Source organism: Ceratotherium simum, chromosome 37 (assembly GCF_057802395.1).
Source record: "Ceratotherium simum simum isolate JZ-2026a chromosome 37, ASM5780239v1, whole genome shotgun sequence".
Lineage (NCBI taxonomy): Eukaryota > Metazoa > Chordata > Mammalia > Perissodactyla > Rhinocerotidae > Ceratotherium > Ceratotherium simum.
In genome coordinates this window covers 13,395,923-13,419,657 of record NC_141936.1, presented here as the reverse complement: position 1 = coordinate 13,419,657, position 23,735 = coordinate 13,395,923, and the positions used below count along the sequence as shown (strand labels likewise).

At 43.7% G+C, this 23,735-nt stretch overlaps 1 protein-coding gene across 1 annotated transcript in view; it reads right to left on the bottom strand.

Annotated features, from left to right (window-relative positions):
• Window positions 1-20: 20 nt before the first annotated feature.
• The window catches only part of COL4A4 (collagen type IV alpha 4 chain), a 120,598-nt gene continuing 96,883 nt past the window's right edge, over window positions 21-23,735 (bottom strand). Inside the window, exons 38-48 of the mRNA XM_087424752.1 lie at window positions 21,902-21,973; window positions 20,654-20,782; window positions 20,448-20,561; window positions 19,056-19,211; window positions 17,710-17,817; window positions 16,600-16,608; window positions 12,972-13,097; window positions 7,603-7,719; window positions 5,752-5,940; window positions 3,893-4,179; window positions 21-3,475 (exon numbers count right to left, since the gene is read on the bottom strand). Coding sequence (XP_087280878.1) covers window positions 3,212-3,475; window positions 3,893-4,179; window positions 5,752-5,940; window positions 7,603-7,719; window positions 12,972-13,097; window positions 16,600-16,608; window positions 17,710-17,817; window positions 19,056-19,211; window positions 20,448-20,561; window positions 20,654-20,782; window positions 21,902-21,973 — 1,571 coding nt within the window. The 3' untranslated portion in view covers window positions 21-3,211. The remainder of the gene's footprint in view (window positions 3,476-3,892; window positions 4,180-5,751; window positions 5,941-7,602; window positions 7,720-12,971; window positions 13,098-16,599; window positions 16,609-17,709; window positions 17,818-19,055; window positions 19,212-20,447; window positions 20,562-20,653; window positions 20,783-21,901; window positions 21,974-23,735) is intronic.

The following is a 23,735-nucleotide window of genomic DNA, read 5'->3' as shown; positions in this document are numbered from 1 at the left end:
CGTCCCACACAACAGCAACTAGAAGGATGTGCAACTATGACATACAACTATCTACTGGGGCTTTGGGGGAAAAAAAGGAGGAGGATTGCCAATAGACGTTAGCTCCGAGCCAGTCTTCCTCAGCAAAAAGAGGAAGATTAGCATGGATGTTAGCTCAGGCCTGATCTTCCTCACAAAAAAAAAAAAAAAAAAGTAATGTCTGCCAGGTAAACTTACCTGAGTTGGGACATCACTGGTAGAAAGAGCAGGAGCAAAGTCACAGAGATAGGAACACGGCTCTGCAATGAGCATAGAAGAAAGCAAGGACAGTTCCTGCAGGCCCATTCCCCCTGGGCCTGTCATTTGGACTTCATAGGCAGTGGAGTCATTGAAGGATTTTAAGCCAAAGAAGAACAAAATCAGACAACTGGGATTTGAAACTGGAGGCATCAGTTGGGAGATGCCTACCACAGGAGTGTGGGGGAAAGACAAAGGCTGTGTTGGGACAGGTGCAGTGAGGCTGCACAGGAAGGTAGCAATCCACAGGAAGAGGCGACTGCAGTTTAGGGCTGGGGAATACGAGAGGTGATGGACTGGGGTCCACTCGCAGCATGGAGGCCTGGATACCTGGATGGATGGGACTCCACTCACTGAGATTAAGAACCCAGAAGGAAACATCCCCTTCCCCTAGCAATGACCCAGAGCAATTCCCACTGGGCAATCTAGATGCATTCCAACCAAAAAGAGCGAGGGAGTTCTTGGGAAGGAGATTTTGACAAGGATAATAGTCATCAGTAGTGGCTTAGGAGAACAACTTGAAAGCTTTGTTCATCCCTCACAGAGAAAGGGTATTTCAAAGTGCATGGATAGATAACCAGGTGAAGAAAATAATGGCTTGAAATAACATGGTCTTCTATTCCAATAAGTTACTTTTTTCCATTGTTTTGCCCTTTAGATCATTTAAAATACTTGTTCAAAATCAGAAGGCAGCGTTTGTGCTGCATTTAGAGAGGGCTCTTGCAACATTAACATTTTGAACAGTCAGTCTCATAGACTATCCCAGGCTCACCGTGGAGTAAACTGTCCACTTAATTCAGCCTGTTTTTTTAAAATTTATTCAGCAAGCTTATTAAGACAATATTCTAATACCAAAGTTAAAGTGTTTGAAATACTTGAGCAAGCAAGATATGTTTCTTAAGTTCCATTGGTCACCCTTACCTCTTCCCAGAAAATGTCCTCAAACCAAGTTCATGAAGGAAGGAGATGAAATTTTAGGAGGCTTGGCTTTTAGTAGCATATGATAAAGCTTTTAGAAACAGAAAAGTGTCATTATAAATAAGGTTGAAATTGGCTTAAATTTCAGGTGTGCAAAAATATTTAACATGACATAGCATGATTAAAAAAAATCAATAAATGGTTCAAATACACTAAGAAATATCCTAGAAAATATTTCATCTTAAAATGTACATTTTTCTTTTTACCAGAAAATATTCTTAAAATAAATTGCCGTCCCGGAGGCAGCCCATAGCAAGTCTCATTTGAAATATTTTCTTCATGTAAGCGCTCATTCCTAATCAATGTTTGGCAAGGAAAACATTTCTTATAAACAAAGTTTTAATTGAGTTATTCTTCTCTCAATGATTTTTAAGTGCATTGAAACTAAGCACTAAAATGAGAATTGCTCTCATGAGAAATTTCTTTAGTTTTCTCTAAAATGACATTTTTTTTTTTAAATGAGGAAGGCAAGTTTCCTAAAACTCTTTTCCAACAAGCCTTTTGACTTTTAGGATCAGACCACTGAATTCCCAGCAAAACAGAAAATGTATCCTTTGCTATTCAGAAAACCACTAATTATAAATTGACGTATCTTCTAAACTTTCACAGAAAATATTAATGCCAAATGTCAAACTGCTACCTTGGTGTAATACTGATATAAAATATAAAAATGTTTTTAAAATTGGGAAAACAGAATGATGCTCCTGTAAAAACTAATAACGGGAACATAAAATTCAAACTGTAGGTTGTCTTTGTTTCATTTAAAATAGTGCCATGCCTTCCTGGTGGGGTGACCATGACTTATAGGAATCTTCTTACTTAAGTTTAATTAAGTCGGCCCTTAATTTTCTTCCAAGTGCATAATGATAGCTCTGTCACTTCCCCGTCTGAGATGCCATTGTGTGTATGGAGGGAAAGTGTCCATCTCGGGCTGCTCTGCAGGCGCTCCTGGGGAGGGGAGCGAGATGCTTTGTGTGAACCGTGAGCCAGTGAGCCGGTGGAGTAAGCCCCATGTGGCTTCAGTCCCATTAGCACGCACACACCAAAGAGAAGCTGGACCCCGACTGGGGAAAAGCCTTCTGTTTGGAAGTTCACTGCAATGGGGAGTCAATTTTTGTGAATCACTGCTTTAATATTCATTAATAGCTTTTAGGCTCTTAATCCCTTATTGAATATATTTTTTTCCATAATTGCTACTTTTCAAAAGGGTTGCCAAAGTAGGCATTTCTAGTCTCTGAAAAATGCAGAAGAGAACATAATGTTTTATGCTCATCTGTGATGTGTTTATGCTAATGTCACGTCTCTGGAATACGGCGACTGTGGTCCTTCCTGGCATAATGATTCATTCTGCTTTGAAATGAACTGTTAACGCTGGCTGTGTGGGTTTTTTGTTTTTTTTTTTTAACTCTCCTTGGGTCATGGTTTGACAATTATTTAAAGTGCATGGAAAAACAGATTACAGAGGAAATCATTTTGAAATATTGGAAACCTCTACTTTCTAGTTTCATTTGTTGGCCTATTTATTTTTTCCTGTAAAATCCATCCAGAAACCTGCTGTATTATAGAGTCATTGACTTCAATTGTTTGAGGTGCGTTAACCAATGAATGAAGTTTTCAGTAATGTAGTTTGTAATCTGGCCTTTATCATCTATTTGCCTTGCTGTGAATTACCATATTTTTAAATAAAGCCAGCTCTTCTACCATGCTCAATAAAATATGAATATCTGAGTTTCATCTAGATTGGTAAATCCAAGCAAATCCATACATGTAGCATTTGCTTAACCCATCCCTAACAGAGTAATTCATTACAGTACTATGTGAATAACCACATTGAAACAGAAGGGACAGTGGATACAGGAGTCTGAAATGAGCACCATTAAATCTCGTAGCACAGCCTAGGATGCCTCAGCCCTGTAGGAAGTGTTTCTAGGAAACATGATGGCAAGTTGTGGGTTCTCTAGCTGTGCTTCAGGCAGACCTGGCACCTGCTGACTTTCTGGCGCTGGGCCTGGCTTTCTTTCAAGGTGTCCGGTGATGGTGCCACGGAGAACTCCAAGTCGGGTTTCACCGTGGTCAGCCAGAAGCTATACTCATTTGCAAAAAAGTGGCAAGTCCCCCGCCGGCCTTGGCATTCAAGGAACGGTGCCGCTCTGAAGTCTTCCAGGCAGCTGCCCGGTGACATGAGGGCCTGCCCTCCTCCTTGGTCCCCAGCTCCTGTGTGCTACCCGGACAATAAGAGAGAGTTAGGCTCAGAAACGCGCAGACAACCCCAGACCTGATTCGGTGGGTTGCTGAGGGCTGGGCTTGACTTTACATTTTTCCTGAAATTATTCCAGAAAGAACAAACTACGACCTGCCAAGGGAAGGAGAAGCAGCGGACATGTTGGGTGTGCACACAAAATCAAACCACTCTCACTGAGGGCTGAAGCAAATCCATCTTCTAAAGCCTACCAAAGTCATAAAACAATTAATCGACAATAAGGAAACAGGAATGGCCCTGCATCTCAACAGGTGGCCTTCATGATCGCATGTCCTACTGCTGTCCATGTGTCTGCACAGAGTTCACGGAATTATGGTCCGATCCAGACGGAAGGGGCAGGAGAGGGGTGTACGGGATGGCGGGTGTGCAGGGGCTCACCATCAGGAAGGAGTACCCGATCCAGAGGCTCCTCCAGGTCCGCGGACATGGCGGGATGGACTGGTCCTGGCTGTGCACCGCCACCGCCTGAGCCGGGGCCTCGCACACAGCACAGCGGCTGATGTAGGGGCGGATCTCCTCTTCCGAGAGTGGCTTCATGGGCAGGGGCGCGGCGCTGGCCAACCAGTAGGATCTGTCATTTCTCTGGGCATAGTGGCACACTTGGTGGATGTTGCAGTAGGCAAAGGGCAGTGTGCTGAACATGGGAAGGCAAGACCCTGCCAGACCTTGGGAGGGAAGAAGGGACAATGTGGCCTATGAGCAGCCCAGTGACCCTTCCTACACGTGCCATTTGCAGACACACATTCTGGCGGATGGAGGCCCTTGCCGAAGCCTACTTCTGTGGTAGTGAAAGCAGGGTATGCACCTGACCATTTCTGGCACCTCCCTGGTGCTATGGGCCAGCCTTCATTCACTTAATTCACTTATCCACTCATCACTCATGAGCCAAGCAAGGGACCAGGTGCTGGAGGTAGAGCAGTGAGTCTACTTCTGTCTTCATGAAGCTCATGGCTTGGCCTGGCAGGGGAGATGGATGAGCCAACGGGCAATGAGAATACAGCATGAGCCCTGTGAATGAGAGGTGCGGGGCACTGGGACTTATGGGAAGGATAACTGGAAGAAGTGATTTTACGCCAAGACCTGAAATATGAAAAGGATTTGGCCAGGTTTGGAGATGGTGGTGACCATTCAAAGAAGAAGAGACAGCAGTAAAGAGGACCAGAAATAACAAGGGAACATGGAGCTCAAAGAACTCCATGAAGTTCAGTGGGGCACAGCTGGGGAGAGGATGTCTGTGTGTCTATCTGTCTCAAGGTTGTGCAGAGAGAAATCAGACCAGAGGATGCGGGCTTTGTCAGTCTTGTTAAGGAGTTTGGATTCTGTTCCTAGAGCTCCAAGGAGCTCTTTGATGTACACTCTGGCTAGACTGGTGGGACAGAGACCAGGCAGGAGAGAGACTGATGGCAGAAGGGAGAGGAGGAGAGCAGTCAATAGAGTCAAGATACGAAACGTTATTTCTTTCTTTCCCCCAGGACCCTCTGATGGCACAGGCCACGGCTGAACGCAAGGGAGGAATGGAGAGGGACATAGAAGTAGCTGCCACCCCTAGGCCTGTACCCTTTGACAATGCTTACTAACAAGGGTCATGGCCCAGTGAGAGCTGTGACAAGACTCGCCTCACGGTCGCCTGTCCCTGTCGGCATGTCCTTCCTGCACCCACCACCCCAACCACCATTATCTTGGAGAAACAGTGTTTGCCAGCACCCAGGCCCTTAAACCCGTGGCTTGAAATCAGTCCCTGCAGCTTACAAATCTACTCTTGAAAATTGACAAGTACCAAGGGATGACTCTCAAATTAAAGGTCTGGAACTTAAAAACAAATTGGATTAGGGTGGGGAGCTGGTGCTGCCTAATGCCACCCCGACAATCATCAGGGTGCTATCGACACACCATTTTACACGTAAACACAGGAACTGACCGTGTCCTGATTCAACAATTTACAGTTGGAAGTAAAAACTGCATTTTATATCAGAGTTACATTTAACTTACTGAGGAAGAATCATTTTTTGTGAACTAATACCAAGCCAGATAATAATAATGGCAGCCAGAATGAGCTTCTTTGGCACCTCATAGGATCATAGGTTTAACAGAATTTGTTGAGAATTAGCATGATACTTTAAAAACAAAAATTCCGTAGAAGATGAGTGATCATTTAAGATGTTGATGAATCCATAAAATTTACCCTAAAGTTTTGCTCTTAAGTGATGGACATGGGTGACCCTGTGCCGGATACGTACCAAGGTCTTGATTGTGAGCTTTCTCCTGTCCTTCCAGGTATAAGAGACTGTAGCCCGTCCAGAGCCTGGGCATGCCCACGGGGCAGGTGGGCTCTCCATCTGTCTGACTGTGGAGAACCAGGAGGAAGCCACTGAGGTATCCCAGGCCAAGCCCTTTGGGCCCAGGATCCCCAGTGGGCCCAGGGGGACCTGGAGGAATAAGAAAAAACAATGAAGGCAGTTTAGGGAGTTCAGGTTAATAAACATTTCTGAGCACCTCTGTTCTGGTGCTCTGCGTTCCACAGCCCACTCCCAGGAATGCCCCCCTCACACAACTGCAATATATACAGACAGCTCACTCATCGAGTATTTGTTCCAAGCAACTTCTAGGTGCTTGGGCTACATTAGCATAACAACAGACAAAAAAAAAAGAAAAATCCCTTCCCTCCCAGGGCTGACATCCTACTTGAAGAGAAATGACAGATAATAAGCATAATAAAAAGGTGAATTATGAAATACATTAGAAAGTGATGAGCATTGAGAAGGAAAGAACTAGAAGCAGGTAATGGCACACTCCATGTGTGATCTCCCAGCCTTGTCAGACTGGACTGGGAGCCTGCTCATCTGAGAAGGTGATTCTCAAAGTCGGTCTCTCTTACCCCTCCCAGACCCGTCTCACGGTGCTGCACATCGTCAGTTACATTCTAAGAAGGACAAGGACTTGGGGTCCACATGTATGACTTGCATCTCTTCTTTTTTGAGGGAGATAGGTGGAAGGAATGTCTGGTTCTAGAATTCTTGTTGGCAGATGGGAAATGAACAGTTCTACAGAAGGTGGACAGGGTCTGTCTCCTTTGGCGTCTCTAAGGGGCTGGCTTATTGCAGAAGCCCAGTGGCTATTTCTAATTGCCAAGAGCAAAAGGTGAAGCTAGACTTTAAAACCAAAGGTTTTTTTTTTTTTTTAAACATGTTTCTGGAAGACTGGCAGTCTCTCCCCATCTACACTGTAAACCCGAGGTTACAAAGTGAACTGAATCAGCCTGCTCATGTGTTTGATTTGACTTGTCAAGATTTCACAAGCTGAGGTTCTGGATTTGACGAGCAGAGTGTAGGGAACCCTGGGCCTGCATTTCTACATGGTAACAACTGGTCGAAGCTGAAGTGCAGCTTTCAGACTGCAGGTTCTATTTTGCTGCAGGCCCCACCCAGCCCTCTTCGCTCCTTCTTATTACTAACCTGGTATTGCCAAATACTCTCCAAAGATGAGACTGTATCTTGGAGTCTTTGGGTCTCTGGGGCCTAACGTGTTGCCTGGTGCATTATATTTCAAATTTCTGTTCTGAAGTGTCTTATCTCTCCCCTCACCCAATGCCCACTCCCACATTTTTTCCTTAAGAAACAGCCTTGTATTCTGTATAAATTTATCAATGGCTCTACAATAAGATGAAGTGAATTCAGAAAACTAGAGACCAAGCAGTTCAGCCAGATGTAAAGGGTGAGACCACCCCCACCATCCCCAGGATCTTAAGCACAGACTCTCAACAGTGATCACACAGCAAATGCCGGGCTGACCTCGGAAAAGTGAACATTTGAAATGGCTGAGCCTTTTATGATAATATATAGTCATTTGGGCAAATACTAAACTGGAGACAGGGCTTTGACTCGTTTTTATGATTGAGTATCAACAGGAACGTTGCAGATACACCCTGTTCTGTTCTTGTGGCTTCCATCTCCTTAATACTTGGTGAGTTGGTTTCTAAGGCAAATGCTTTTAATAGGATAAGTTTGGAAAGCTGCTTGAGAGGCCAGGGATGTTGTAGACAGTTCTCAGATCTACTGTGGCAGGGGAAAGAAGAGAAACAAACTCTTTACCTGGTGCTCCAGGGCAGCCGGCTTCTCCCATGTCGCCTTTGTGTCCCGGAGGCCCAGGAGACCCAGGGATGCCATCCTCGCCCCTCCTGCCATCCAGCCCGGGTTCTCCTTTGCACCCTGCACAAAAGTCCAGGATGGCAGTGATGAAAATAACATGACACCCGCTAGCATTTACTGCAGATACACCATGTGCCAGCCCTGGGCTTCCCGTTTTGCCTCTGCTGCATTAGCTCATTTCATCCTCCCAGCTACGTGAAGTTGGGATTAGACCATCTCCACTTGGCAATGGGGTAGTTGAGGCTCTGAGAGGTCAAGTGACTTGCTTAATTAAGGTCAGTGAGCCAGTAATGGGGGCGGAGCCAGCATTTGAAGCCAAACTAGGGAGGTGTTGAAAGAGAGGTTTTCACATGTTCTTCATATTATTGAATATTTGACTTTTTTTTTTTACATTGAACATATATGGCTTTTACAATTATTTTCCTTAATAATAACTTTTTAGAAGCCTGAATAGAAGAATGAATGTAATTTAATAGGATTCAGTTGGGGGTCAAATGAAATTTGGAGCAAGAGAAGGGCAGCAATCTTTAAAAATAGCTTTTTATTGAGTGTTTACAAGGTGTGAGGTACCACGCTAATCCCTCTACATGGATTATCTGATTCAGTCGTCCCAGCAGCCATATGACTAGGTGCTCTCCTATACCAGACTACACTGGGGAGACTGAGGCTCAGGGAGGCCACAGAGCTGATCACGTGTGGAGAGGAACCAGGCCCAGGCAGGCCACGTGTAGAGTGCCATCACCCCCGAGCACTCGCCTGGTGACAGCCACAGAGCTCAGGTGTGCTCCTCGGAAGGTGTAAGCTGGGGGACTTGGCAGCAGTCATACTGATCCTTGAGGGGTTCTTTAAGTGTTGGGTTGTTTTTGGCTAAGACATCATTAGCCACAATCTCCTCTGGTCAGAGCTGCAGATATGGTCCTTGTCTGTGGGGGGTTTATTGCCATTAACCCTAATTCCCTGAATTACTAGTCCTCTCGAGGTTTCCAGTCTCTACCTATTATTCTCTCTCCCTTTCTCTCTCTCTCCCTTTCTGTCCTCTCTCTCTGCCAAAAATTAGCCTAAAACCAACCATTAAATCAAAGAGGGCTCACTTAAGTAGCTTTCACTCTTTTTCACTCTTGGACTTGTTCCTCAAGGGCATGGGGAGCCACCTGAGGTTCAGAGCAGGGGACTGCTGTCTTCAGGTGACAGGTGGATGTCTCACTTGACTTCCTTCTCTCACACAGGCCCCCTCTTTGCAGCCATCTGAAATGCATGCCCCACCACACCTCACTGCTTTTAAATTTTTGTTCTAATATCACCTGCCCGAGAATGTCCCCACAACCAGCCAGTCCCTCCCCACCACACCCTATGTCGGTTAAGCTATGTTCAGTATGGGCGTTCGGGTGTTCCTGGCTTTCGGGGTGCTGTTGTCTCGCTTTCTCACCCCGATTATAAACGAATTCTCTTGGAATGTCATGCAGTGCCTGGACTGTGTTCTCTACATGGTTTTCATGCAGTAAGTGAGAAAGGGACCTCTCCTCCTCATCTGGATGAGAGACGCCCTCTCCTTTCTTGTAACTGGGCAGAAACCTCCTCTATCTGGATGGCGCTGCTGTATGCAAGTTGGCGCATCTCTTTCCACCAGTTTCAAAGAGAATATCTGTTATTTTGGAAGGAACATAAGGTCCCAACAGTGATCTCAGAGCATTTGTTCATCTCACCCACCCAAAGAGATGATTACAACATGCGGCCACTGTGCTGTTCTAGAAAGGGCTGCCTAAATGCGGACAAACCAGCGAATGGGCTTATCACTGAAAAGGCAGCAGGCATTCCTCCTGAAGTATCAACGTGTGGTGAGATCACTGTTGATCTGGGAAAAGAGTTCCCCCACCAGATGTTATAATATATACTTTGCTCCCTTTAGGGGAAGACAAAGAAAAATTGTCAGGTGGATGTTTCTGAGAGACAGGAAGGAAGACTTTTGTTAACCCAAGTTCTGTGCCCAGAGCTTTCCACCACATGGACTTGTTCTCTACTTGGAACTGGTTTTAAGGAATAGAACTACACCTAAAAGCCCTCCAATGTTCCAGGGATTACTTCCTGTGAGAAGGCCACGTGTTATCTTGAAGATAAACACAACATAAAGGATGTGGGTACTTCCATTAGGCAGTAACAGTTCAAACCAAAATGGAAACCACCTTTCTGTTCATCACAGGAAGCTAGCCTTTGAGGGCCACCCAGGAAGGAGATGTTGCAGATCAAAGAGACGTGGGAGTAGAAAAGCATTAGACCTTCCATGGTGGAGGACTCTCAACAGACGCAAGTTATACTTAGTGTGGCCATTACCCACGCAGACTGGTTAGGAAAGAGCCGGAAGTTTGTTGTTCTCTACATGGACAGCAGCTGCAGGACTTTGTTACAAAATCAGCTCAGCAATGAAAGAGGTTTTGAAGGGAAAACAGGAAGAAACCAACAATGGCATATTAAATGGTACTTCCTAGTGGCAACTGATCCTTCACAACCAACCTTGGGGGTGGTATATACAACCTCTCACACCTTGCTGAAAGAATTGCCTTCCGAAAAGGATGCATGGCGAGCAACATGCCCTGCAGATGACCCAAGTCAGTCAGGGCTGGGCCACTCCAGACCCTTAAAATAGACTTGTCACTCTTTAGTAACTGGACAGTATGGCCAGCGTATCCAGGGTGGCCAGCAGGAACAGACAGGGAGAGGGAACCAAAGAATACATTGCCGACAAAGTGGAGTCCTTTATAACAAGAGCCGGGAGCCCACATCAGAGAAGAGGGGGCCCAGAAGAAAGCAACAGCTTAGAAGGGGGCTCCTGGGAAGCTAGGCCATGGACCAGTGCAGCCCACGCTGGGAGACCATAGGGAAGAATGGGTGACGCTTCGCAGGAAAGACGGTGCACTCTTATTTTTAACAGAACAATCACACTCTTTGGCACAAGGCTGGTCTCGGGGTATCCCCACTGCCCACAGGCAGGGTCGGTGACATCAATAAGGAGATGGCACAGGAAGCCAGAGATGGCCCTTCTGTGGCCACCTGCAGCTGGATGAGCCCATCCAACCCCAAGTCAGGAGGAATTAGAGATGACAGGTGGTCACACCTGGGTCCACATAGACTATTGGCTTCTCTCAGAAGCTCACAATCTGTAGAGAGAGAATCTTGTATGTGCACAAGACAACTACTGAGTTAAAGTATACAGAATTTGCCCATTGGACTATTTTCTTCTTTGTTACTTTCTTTGGTTATTTTCCAAAGCCACCACAATGGGTGAACCCAACCATCCATCTGGTCTCAATTTTGATGTTGGGATGAAGCAGTGGGTCTCAACCCTGGCTGCCCAATACAGTCAAAACACTGATACTCAGGCTCTGCCTCCCTCTGCAGTCTATTGGTCAGGAATGAGGCCCAGGGTATTAGCATCTCTTCAAGCTTCTCTAAGTGACTTTAACCTACAGCTATGACTGAGTCATTAGGGAAGGTGTCACTTTTAGCTGACTCTTTTAAAGACAGCATTCATATAATATAGTTAGGGTTTCTCAAAGTTAAACATACATACAAATATTCTGGGGATCTTGTTAAAACGCAGATTCTAATTTGGTAGGCCTGGGGCGTGGCCTGAGTTGCTACTGGTCCTCGGACCACACTTTGAGTAGCAAGGATGTAGCTGACTCTTAGTTACCAGGTTATTGGCTAACCTGCCCCATCTGTGCTCCTACCGTCTCCCTGCTGGACAATTCTGGTCCCTCAAACCCAACTTTCCTTAAAACTTCTGCTCAACTGCCAGCTCTTGCTGGGGTCTCAGTAGTCCTGTAATCCTCCACACTGGAATTCATCTCTCCCTGTCCCATTCTCCTGATGCCTTTTGCCTGAACTCCTTTAAAACACAAATTATAATCTCCCATTATTTAGTGGGACTTATTTTCTGCCGCCTATATCTGCCATGAGGTTGTGAGACCCTGGAGGGGGGAGAAACACATCTTACTCACGTTTGTATTGCCCACAACACCTACTACCATACTTTATAAAGAATAGAGGGGATCTGGAAGTATTTACTGAATTGAATTTGCAGAACCCCATTCTAGGCCACATCTTCCATTTGAAAGTTATTTTTTCACGGGTGGGGCGACCGGGCCCTCAATATTGGAAATATATACACAACGAGGCAGCTTGGTTTTAAAATAGGGTTGAGTGACAAGTTATACTGACTGACAGAGCTTTATCCATGCAGTGAGTGCCAAAGAAAAGGGAAGTAACTGCTCTCAATTCCCAGTGCTCGTGGGCTGTTAAAGGAAGTTGCTCCAATTGACACCCAGTTAACTTAGTGCACAAACACAGATGCAGTGCAGCAAATACAAGCAACAAAATCCCCATACTAATGTGAGGAAGGCTCCAGAGCTGTTCTGGACTCTACCCAAGAACTACTTAGACTCTAGTGGAGGGAGACATCTCTTGGGCCCTTAGATACTTGGGTTTGGGGAAACACGAGGAAATTAGGTGGTGCAAAATTCAGTTCTACTTCCAATTCCTTTGGCCCTGAACCAAAAAGAGCCAAAGCCACTGCTGGGCAATGGGAAAAATGGAAAAAGGAATGGCATCATGCATCATAGAATAATTTGCACACAGGTTATCTATGGGCACTGCCAATTGGTCAGAAGAGATCAGTGACCTCTAGATGACCAGCCCCGGACTCCCTAACCTCTTTGTAAATTATCCAATGCGGTGGGGATATGTTAAGAGAAAATAAACCATGTAGAGGACACTTTTTAAAGGAATGGTTTGGTTTAAATACTTAAATAAGGATCTTTCTGCCTTGACAATGACTGAGCAATGTTCAAATCAATGAAATGAACGTGGCCATCATTGAGAGCAACCTGCCCCCTTTTCCCTCTCCCTCCTCCACGTGATAAACCTTCTTCGCCCTTCTTGTAGGCTGTTTCTGCTCCACTGAGCCCCAATTGAATTGTTTTCAATTCAGAATCAAGTCAACAACTATTAATGACTATTAATAGAGCATCTACTCCATTGTGCTAAGAGGTTTCAAAAACTCACGTCCAAAAGCTGCCCAGGTATAAAAGATTTAAGTAGGAATTCAACATAAAAATAGAAGCGATGTGTCAATTCAGTTAGTACGTGATTAAACCTTCGGAAAAATGTAGAAAAAATATATAAGGGGAAGGAGATTCTCATTGCTTCATCCTCACAGTTGTTTAGGCTCCATATAAAAAATTATGTAGCAAAACACCTAGATTTTCATTGCAGCAATATATGATGCAAATAATGACCCATCAGCGTGAGGCTTGTACCTGGTCCTGGGGGGCCTCTCATTCCAGGGGGCCCCCTGTCTCCTTCTGGTCCTCTTGGGCCTGGTACCCCAGGAAGCCCCGGGATTCGGGGGCAGGAATCCACATCTGCAGGTGGCCCTGGTTCACCTGAAATGGAATCACACTTGTGTGATGGATTTAAATGCTTCTGAACAAGCTCCTTCTGCATTCTCAAGCTAGACGGGCTTCTGACCTTACGCTGCAATGTTATCCAGAATGTTCAATGACCCAATATAAGCTCCATGAAGCTGGGACTTGGTCACTGCAGGGTGTGTGAAAAACTTCCAGAAAGTGTTTTGTTAAATATATGAATGAGTGACCGAATGAGTGAGTGAGTGAATGAGTGCCTCTCAGGGGAGGCAAAAGAAGTATGAAACGGTGAAGCTTGGTTAAGGTAGCAATAATTTGGTGACCTTCACAAGATTTCCCACGTTTGGGCCCACTTTTTACTGGGGTACCAGCCACAGCGTCGGGAGAGGTGCCAGTAGGTTCCTAACACTTAGCTTAATGTCCTTTTAATTCATGACTCTACACTGCAGCCAGGTGGGTTTCCATAGTGTCCATTACTCAATCAGATAGAATTTCAGGATTGCTAGAGGCATTAAAGCAATGACTTTCAACCCTGAGTGCACGTTAGAATTATCTAGGGGAATTATAAAAATATACTGATGCATGGGTCCAGCCCCAGAAATACTGGCTTAATTTGTATAGGACATAGCCCATGAATTTGTATAGGCAGTGCCCTGAAGCTCTGTTAGACAATCAACCCAGCTGGGGAGCTTTTCAAAAGTACTCATGCCAGAACCCCATCTAGACTTATTAAACAGGAATTTCTGAGAGTGGGACCCAGGTATCTGTAATTTTTTAAACTTTCCAGATGATTCCAATGTCAACCAGGGCTGAGAAGCACCAAGGTAAAGCTGTAGTTCTGACTTGAGCACATCAGAATCATCTGGCTGGCTTGTTAGGGGCTAGAGTTTCTGAGTCAGTAGGTCTGGGGTGGGGCCCAATATTTGCAGGTCTAGCACATTCCTGGGTGAGGGTGATAGTACTGATCTGGGGATCCCACTTTGAGAACCACTGCCTCAAAGTTTGGAATTTTTTTCTTCTTGGTTATGTTCACATCTTTTAGACATTTTTTCTAAAGCTTCATTCACTCACCCTGCAAACACTCCATAAGGGAAAAGAAATAATTATAACACTAACCAATAATGATAACAGCTAGTACTCACTGAATGCTTTATCTAAATCAGGCCCTGTGCTAACTACTTTACTATTAAATGCTCCCAACAAGCCTATGTGTATGGGCTGCTGTTATTAGAATGTTACAGGTAAGAAAACTCAGGCTCAGGTAAGTAAGTGACATATCTAGGGTCACACAGCTAACACATGGCAGAGTCTAGATTAAAATCCAATATGTCCTGGCTCCCAACCTGTGTTCATAACCACCACACTCTCCTGCCTTAAGAACTCTTAACCTCTGCATGGTGAATTCTAATAAATGCAACAGATTTTAAAACACATCCTTTATTAGCTTAAAGTTCATACAAATGTGCAAAATAATTTTAAGAACAACAATGATAAAGCAGCAAGAAAACCCTAGAATATGTGGCCATAACTACAATGTTGTCTACATAGTAATTCATGTGCCTGTGCAAAATGGACTTGAACCCTATAAGCTGTTTGGAACTTAATCTCTTGTAAAATATTGTATGAAACCACAAGTAACACCAAGTTAGATATATTTATTTTTGGTGAGGAAGATTACCCTCAGCTAACATCTGTTGCCAGTCTTCCTCTTTTTTTGCTTAAAGAAGATTAGCCCTGAGCTAACATCTGTGCCAATTTTCCTCTATTTTGCATGTGGGTCACCTCCACAGCATGGCTGATGAGTGGTATAGGTCCACGCTTGGGATCCAAACCCACAAACCCAGGCTGCCAAAGTAGAGTGCGCCGAACTCAACCACTACGCCACAGGGCCAGCCCCCAGACTTGGATATATTGTTATAGTATGTACAGTTTCATGTAAAACCTGGCTCTTCTACTCTGGGTGACTTCAGAGAGATGCATGTGAATATTTTCTATTTCCCTTGAATAACCTGGTGACTTATGGTGGTAATTCACTAGTAGTGGTGGAATGGAGGAAGCAGGTAAGGAAAAGAGGAGTGGGCATTTGGCTGGTACTCCATATTTAGGATTTTTTTTTTTTTTTGGTGAGGAAGATTGGCCCTGAGCTAACATCCGTTGCCAATTTTCCTCTTTTTGCTGAGGAAGATTAGCCCTAAGCTAACATCTGTGCCCATCTTCCTCTAGTTTTTTGTATATGGGATGCCACCACAGCATGGCTTGATAAGCTGTACATAGGTCTGCGCCTGGGATCCGAACCTGCGAACCCCGGGCTACTGAAGCAGAGTGTGCAAACTTAACCACTATGCCACCGGGCTGGCCCTCCATATTTAGGATTTTGATGTTATCTTCAAATGAGTTTATACATATAGTCAAAGAGAGATATGAAAAGGATTGAAGTGAAAACTCATTAAATATACAACTTTAATTTTTGTGTGTGTGTGTGAGGCAGATCGGCCCTGAGCTAACATCTTCCAATTCTCCTCTTTTTTTGCTGAGGAAGACTGGCCCTGGGCTAACATCAATGCCCATCTTCTTCCACTTTATATGGGACGCCGCCACAGCATGGCCCGACAAGCAGTGCACTGGTGCGCGCCCGGGATCTGAACCGGCGAACCCCGGGCCGCCGCAGCAGAGCACGCACACATAACTGCTTGCGCCACCCGGCTGGCCCCCAACTTTAATTTTTAAATATAAACATTTGAAATAGCAGGATTTTTAAAAATTCTGATTATGCTTTTCTTTACTTTTTAATAAACCAGAAGCTAAAAGAAAGGGGCCGAGGAATCTCTTTTAAGGGCGCTAAAAATAATATATGGCATCTGTATTTAGGGCAACTTTCATTAGGGTTAATAACAGATGCCTGGAAAGAATAGAATAAACGCACGCATTCACAATTTTTCTTGTCTTCTTTTGAGAAACTCTTTTTATTCTCTTTGAAAATGCCAGACACAAAATAATATGTTGCTTTTGCCTCATGGAGGATTAAGTGAACACTTAGTTGGAAAGCATAATGGCATTTTCATTTTAACACACAAAGAAATTTGCTCCTTGAAAATGGACTTTGGGTGAGCTAGGAAAGGCTTGTCATAGCCCCTTACTGGGTGTTAAAGACCCATCTTTTCATGTTGTTGATACTACTTATTTTATGGATGTTCTCTGTATTTATATTGTAGAATTTATAAAAGAAACCTACATTGGTATGTACTATCACATTTGACAGAGAAAGTACTCGTACTCTAAGCCTGAATTGAAATTACATAAGCTAAGAATCTACACAGCCTTGACAACCTATAATGAGGCTTGGCATTGGGACAGTAATGTGGGGTTACTGTATCTATAACGAGGGAGCAAAAGCATTAAAACCTAATATAATTACAGCATCTCATCTATAAAAATGTAACAAAGTTTAACTCACAAGTACAGTGAAAAAGCCAAGAACAGAAATGACTGGAAACCAGACTTAGAGAAAATTTCTGCTTACCTCTGGAACCTGGAGACACCCAAAGCCAAAAAACGAGGCCGCATAACGATTTTCATATGGTGGGAAGAGATTTTAAATTTGTGAATTAGGACAAAGATGAAAGAGATTGCTGGAGAACATAAATAATAATTTGAAGACAGCATCCATGACTAGCAGAATGAAAGCATCTTATTTATAAAAAGTCCACGTCAATGTTACTGACATGAACAGCTATGATTTAGGAATGGAGTTTTCACATCTAGAAAGATCTGAAATGAAACTATCTTACGCAATATAAAATTTGAGTTGATTCCGTATAGCAAATATGCCCTAATTTAATGTATATAGAAATTCTGTCCATTTGAAGGCTTCTGAAAATTCCATATTAATTTACCCAGTTTTATAAGTTATGCACAGAAAGGAAATATGAGATGAATCAAAGTGTATGCTCTTTGTCATGTTGGACTACGATCCATTATAAAGCAGTGCAGTTTATTTATTCTTTGGACTAGGGAGTGCTAAGTTAGGAGATTGCAAAATATTCTGAATTGATACCACATTACCATAATATTGATTTAGGATCTTGAAAGATATTACTTGTGCCAATCTCAAACACATTTGTCTGTTCGCCCTTCCAGCTCTTCCTTGGCTTATTTTGACCGTATGATGCAAACGTGTTGTCTATAGACCTTAAATTGAACAGCCTTTCATCTTCATAGGAAATAATGTACTTTACAGAAAAAGTTAAATCAAACATTTAGGAAAATCAATGGGAATTCAGGGACAGGAATTGAATATACAGTCCTCACATACAATAATCAAATCCTTTTGCCTCTTGTATGAGGGAACACAGATTTATTTACCTTAGAAATATTATATGAAAAATCAACTCCTAATTTTCAAACTTACTCATTCTGATAATAAATATTAATTTACCAAACATGTGGATTTGTGGTGCAGCCTGAAATAAATATAATCTTTATGTCAGAAATATAATCTTTATAACTTCATAAGAATTTGCTGGTAATTTCAGAATCATTACTTTCTGAAAGATGACTCTCCTAGTAAATATTCAAGCAAAATGCCACAGGTAGGCTGCTGGGTGGAGATGATTAGGCATCAGAAGCTTACCTGGAGGACCAGAGGGCCCCTGTCTGCCTGGAGGTCCAGGCAAACCTTTCTCTCCAGGTGACCCAGGAAGTCCAGGTGGCCCCTGCGGCCCTGGGAATCCCATTGGTCCTACAAGGAAACATATAAAGACCATGGCAGTTTGATGGACTAAATTCAGAGCTTTACTACAACAAAATGCAGAGCAAAGTCAGCCTTAGAGTCCGGATAATTCTCCCACTTTTTTCTGTGAGGCTGAGAAGAGTTGCCTCTGTCTGAAGGAAACACAGTCATCTCTCAAAAGGACTAAGGAAAATGGGTCCATGATCAAGACAAAACTAAATTAGAACAAAAGCCCTGAAATCCTGAACTTTCCGTGGAGACAGTCACAGGACTGGAACTGAAGGAAAAATAAGGAAAGAGGTTTGCTGTCTGGGGATGACGTGCCTCCCCACTCTGAGTTCCTCCCACCGTCTTGCTCGCCCTCCCAGTTTCAGCTGTTTCAGCCGCACCAGCCATTGAGTGCCTCGCATATTCTCTTCCTTCCCTTCCTCTCCGTCCACGGAGTCCTCCTCATTCTCTAGAGTGCAGATCAAGCCTCACTTCCTCCGGGAAGCGCTCCCTGGAACCCCACCCCAAGTCCCGTTGCTTTTTGATGAGCTCTCACGGAAGCGTGTCCCTTCTCTTAGAGCATCATTTCAGTTGATCCCTACGATCCTTTGGTGAGAATGTCTGTCTTCCACCTTGAAACTGTGCGCTTGGTAAGAGGGGCTCTGTTTAAATTTGTTCACTACTATATTCCTATAGGTGCCTAATAAGTGTGGAATAGATAAAATGTTTCCCACTGTGTGTGTCTAAAAAGGTAATCTGAGGACTCTCTCATCTTTTTCAGTTATGTGCTCTTTGGCCCTTATGCCCATTGCAATGGGAGTTAAGAAGCATGGTTAGCGGTTCCACCAATATTTCTAACTCCTTGTATATCATTCTGTTAAAATAATAACTTGAATATATTATGCTAAATGAAGTAAAGTATGAAAGTTAATTTCACTTGTTTCTTTTTACTTTTTAAAATGTGGCTACTACATCTTTTAATTACATATGTCACTTGCATTATATTTCTGTTGTTCAGTTCTGGCCTAGAAGATTATCAATTATATTATTAGGGGCTCAAGATGAACTTGTGTTTCTTCCTTTTACTTGTCTATCTTTTACCCAAACTTTAGGACTCTGGGAAAGTCAGGACATTCTGGAAATGTAGTCACTGTTTCCATGGAAATAGGAATTACCTCATGGTGGCTCAGTACCCCGGACCCTATAGGCAAAATAAGGAAAGTCTTCACCTACTATTAAGGGAAAACTTGCGTTCATACCTTTCTGGCCATCTTTTCCATCACATCCTGGGAAGCCTTTGTGTCCTGGAGGTCCTGGTGGGCCCGGGGGACCTGGTGGCCCTGGCAGACCACAGTCACCTGGTTCCCCTTTCAGAAGGTCAACACTCCCAGGGGGGCCTGGGGACCCAGGTGTTCCTGACCACAGGGAGGAGGCAAAAAGATTCTTTCAGTCAAAGACAAATGTGTGTGCTGGCTGCCCAAGAGCTTCTTAAGGAAAGTAATTTAATGATTTGTAAGCAAGGAATGGAGGGAATTAAAGAATAAGAAAGTCAACAGGATCAGAAATGAAAGCAAGTATATCTCATGGAGCCCAAGTTGAGAAATAGTGTAAATAGTTTGTTAATAACTGTTAGACAAAATGAAGCCAAGCAAAGCCTTCCTTCCCTTCAGAACTATTCCCTTTGGAAGAGTCAGTTTGTGATTTTTCTTTGCATTGCATCTCACTGCTTTAATATGATGGATGGATAGGTGAATGGATGGGTGGATGGATGAAGGGATAGATGGATGGATGGATGGATGGACACACAAAATAGATAGACGACAGGCTTTTGAGGAAATCTGGCTGATGGGAAAGGAATGTTCACTCAATTAAATTTATAATCCTATTTGAAAACAAGTGTCTACACATAGGAATTGAGCCCAAATTTTATTCCTACTTAGTTTCTATACTTCTTAGCAGATTTTTAAGCCCTTTCATTGTTCTCAGTGTAAAACAGAATTATATAATATTTTATCCCACCCTTACTAAAATTCTAAAGATTTAAAGGCAGTGGGTTTGTGTCTCTCTAGAGGAGTTCTATGAGCTAGTAGGAATGTGGTTGATTTACAGGACACTGCACTGAGCCATGCTCTTTTCTCAACTCCCCAACCAGCTCTGATCCAACCCTACTTTGTGAAACACTGCCTTGCTAGAGTGTGTCCCTGGGAAGTGATGAGAGGAACAAAATGTACTGTTGGAAGCACAAGAAGAGACTCTGTTTTGTGCATATGCCGGACCTGGGTCCTGTCACTCTGGGCCAGGGCGGTGGTTTATGTGGCTGGTGCAAGAGACCTGCAACTAGGGTGGGATTCCTCCTGCTAGCCACTTCTGAACCCTCATGGTCAGCATCAAGCTGGCAATGGGAAAGGCTTGCTTCAAGTCAGAGTTTGTTGCCATAGAGGGGTGAGCTGATAGAGTTGAAATAGAAGAGTGACGGGCCTAAGCTCTGGTCCTGACGGCCCTTCACTGCCCACACTCCCACCTTTTCCATCTGCCAAATTGATGGGGCTGCTATGGTGCTTCTACTCTGCTATTCTCTCGTCCTACATCCCTACAGAGTGGTAGCATCTAAGGAAAGGAGCGTCACCATCTTCGTCATGATTGTCTCATACCTCTTAGACCATCCGGGCCAGGAGGTCCCTGATCTCCAGGTGGACCTGCATCAGGAATGTCACCCTTAGGAGCTCTTCCTGTGGCACCTGCAGGACCAGGTGGTCCAGGTCTCCCTGAGGAGGGATGTATTCAGATGTTAGTTTCATTACATTTGGAAGGTTTTGATTTAGTTATTGAGTGAGGAGCAAAGCATGCTGCATCTTACCTGGGGGACCCGGGGAACCTTTTTCTCCTAAAAGGCCTGGAGGAGAAATTCCTGGGCTCCCAGGGTCTCCTGTCTCCCCTTTCAGCCCAGGTAGTCCCACTGGACCGCGTGGGCCCATTTCATGCAAACCTTAATGAGGAAAACAGCGTTAGCCCTGCATCTTCTCCTTGTTTGTCCCTGTGGTGGTGCCTGGAAACGAACTGTTTCCAAATTGGGGCATGACAGGGAAGCAGCTGGTTCTGCAGAGACCAACCCCTGGCCGCAACACGATCCAAATGGCTGCATCTGCCATTTACTCTCTTACGACCCATTGCGCTGGTCAACCATAGGTTTGATTTATTTCGTGGTTACTTCTCAGATTTAAAAAAAACCCACAGCTTAGTGACAATACTAACCCTCCAACCCCAAATGAGATCCAACTATAAGTAATTATGAATAAACTGGTTTGAAATTAAAGGTGGAAACTGGCATGTAAATAGAACTATTGTGGAGTTTCTCATTGAAAGGGAGAATATCCTTGGTTTCTTGGAGGGGGCACACATTTTTTCAGACTATTTGGAAGAGCCACTAAATGAATCCTAACTGACCTAAATGACGTCTTGAGAACCTCCAAACCATATTAAGATGTCATCTTTCTCCAATAACAGATTCAAACCCCACAATGATTTAACCCTTTTCCTATAGTCCCTCAAATCTACATGTCTGATTCCAGTCACCTTGTCTGGTTATGAGCTATTTATCTGAAAAAGTAATGCAACAAATGTGCATTACTTATTATACTAAAATAACAGAACAAGCTAAAATGTAGTTGAAGGTCAGCCTCTTTGTGATATCAAAAATAACAGCAATTTGTTCAGGTAATTTGAGCAGTGGGCTATTGAGGGATGCTGAAAGTACTCATTAGAGCCACATGCTCATATTTGGCATTACTACACTTAAAACAATATGAAAATAATCTTAACTATTTATTTCTTATTCATAATATTTTGAAATCGAGCTCCACCTAAGCAATAATTCAGAGTATTTTCAGTAGAGAGATAGTCCCAAGCAATATCAACAAAAGGCACTGTTAACCAACCATGTCCTTTTTATATGTCATCTACAACACTGAAAACAGTTCCAATATTGTGTCTCTAAGCTAAGACAGTTTCTTAGTTTCGCGCCCCAAATCTTGTGACGTGGAAATACCAGCGGCATCTCACGGTCCACCAATTGCAGTTCAGTCTCTCACAAACGGTTTTCTCTTACCTGCAGCGCCTTTGGTTCCTTTCTGACCCTTCAAACCATGCAAGCCATTCAGGCCGGGTGCCCCGGGGGGACCTGAAACACATCACAGGCCTGTGACCCACAGGGGAAGACCAGCTGTTGATGTTCACCGGACACAGGTTGCAGGCACCAACCAGCAGAGGGTGGGCTGATGGAGACGGACAGATTCTCCAAGGGGGAACCATGAGATCTCACCGTTATCAGGGCTGAATCTGTGCCAGTGGTTATGATTTAACACATTCATTAGATGGATGTTTTCTGCCAAGATAGCTTAACACATACATTTCTTTGGTTTTACAGTACTGCTGTTGGTTTATGACATATCATGAACATCTCTCTCTCTAACCAGATACAGTCTAGAATAACTGAATCTTGGTGTATGAAGTGACCTTCTATTTTATGACGATAAAATCATCCTAGATGAGGAAGGAGATTGGACAGGAGCAAACCCAAGCTTCCTTCCTCCCTGGCTTAGGATCTTTCCACTCAGCCACGGTCTGCAGATTCTAATTTCTTCAGGATCTAGTCAGGTAAATGTAATGAGACAATAAGGACGGGTCGGGTCTGTGGCATACGTACTGGGGAATACACGCCCTACCTAATTTTTTTAAGCACTGTGCTACTCAGAAAGAACAGGCCTGCAGGTCAATGGTTTTGGCTTCAGCTATTTCTTTTTCTTCCTGAGGAAGATTAGCCCTGAGCTAACATCTGTATCAATCTTCCTCTATTTTGTATATGGGTCACTGCCACAGCATGGCTTGATGAGTGGTGTTGGTCTGTGCCCGGGATCTGAACCCATAAACCCCAGGCCGCCAAAGCGGAGCTTGTAGAACTTAACCACAACGCCACGGGGAGCTGGCCCCTGACTGCAGCTATTTCTTTGCAACTAGTTCTTTCAAAGAGAACCGTTCTGATGCCTCTTTACAGAAATTAAACTTATTTCATGATGATGACTGAAAAGTCCAGTCTCTAATTAAATATGATCTCATCAATGCCTGCATCCTCTTTCAGAACCTTCCATCAGACATCGGTATAGTTCTCTAAGGGGACATCTACAACCTGACTTTACTTAAATTGTCACTAACACTGAACACCTATACATCTATAGGTTTATAAATATATAGATATATAGATATTTATAATATCTATATTTATAATATACTTATAATATATGACATATTTATAATATATACTATATAGGTTTATAGAGAAGGAGTAGAGAAAAGAAAAGGGCGGAAAGAGGGAGGGAAGGAGGGAAAGGAAGGGAAGAAGGCAGGTAACTAACATGTACAGAAAATCCCACGTGCTGAGTCCTCTGCCAGGTACTTCACACACATCTTGTCCCACTGATTGATTTGGGAGAAAGAATCTTCTCCCCAGGCCCTGGCTAAGCCTGGTAACCTTCCTATTTCATTAATGGATCTTCCATCCAGTAGCTGTTCTTTTTCATCCAAGGCTGAAAGCCCCTCAGTGCACAGCCAGCCATTCATTCAGTTTAGGGTCTCATCCTTCGAATTTGCAATAAAAACACCCTCAGCTTATATGACTAACACACAGAAAGTGCCTGTCACCGACCCCCATGATACTTACATAGAGCTCCTTCAATGTTCTTATGCTGGTACCTGTCCCATGTTGTACAACAATTATGTTTTTGGGTGACTGGTTTATTTAGGGCAAATTCATTTTACCCCAGGTTCTATAAGTCTTTCTATCCCTCCACTTAGTATTATCTCCTGACACATAGTAGGTGTTCAATAAATGTCTGTTGAATGAGTGAGTGAGTGAATGAGAAAATGTGGAACAGGGAGGGTGAGGG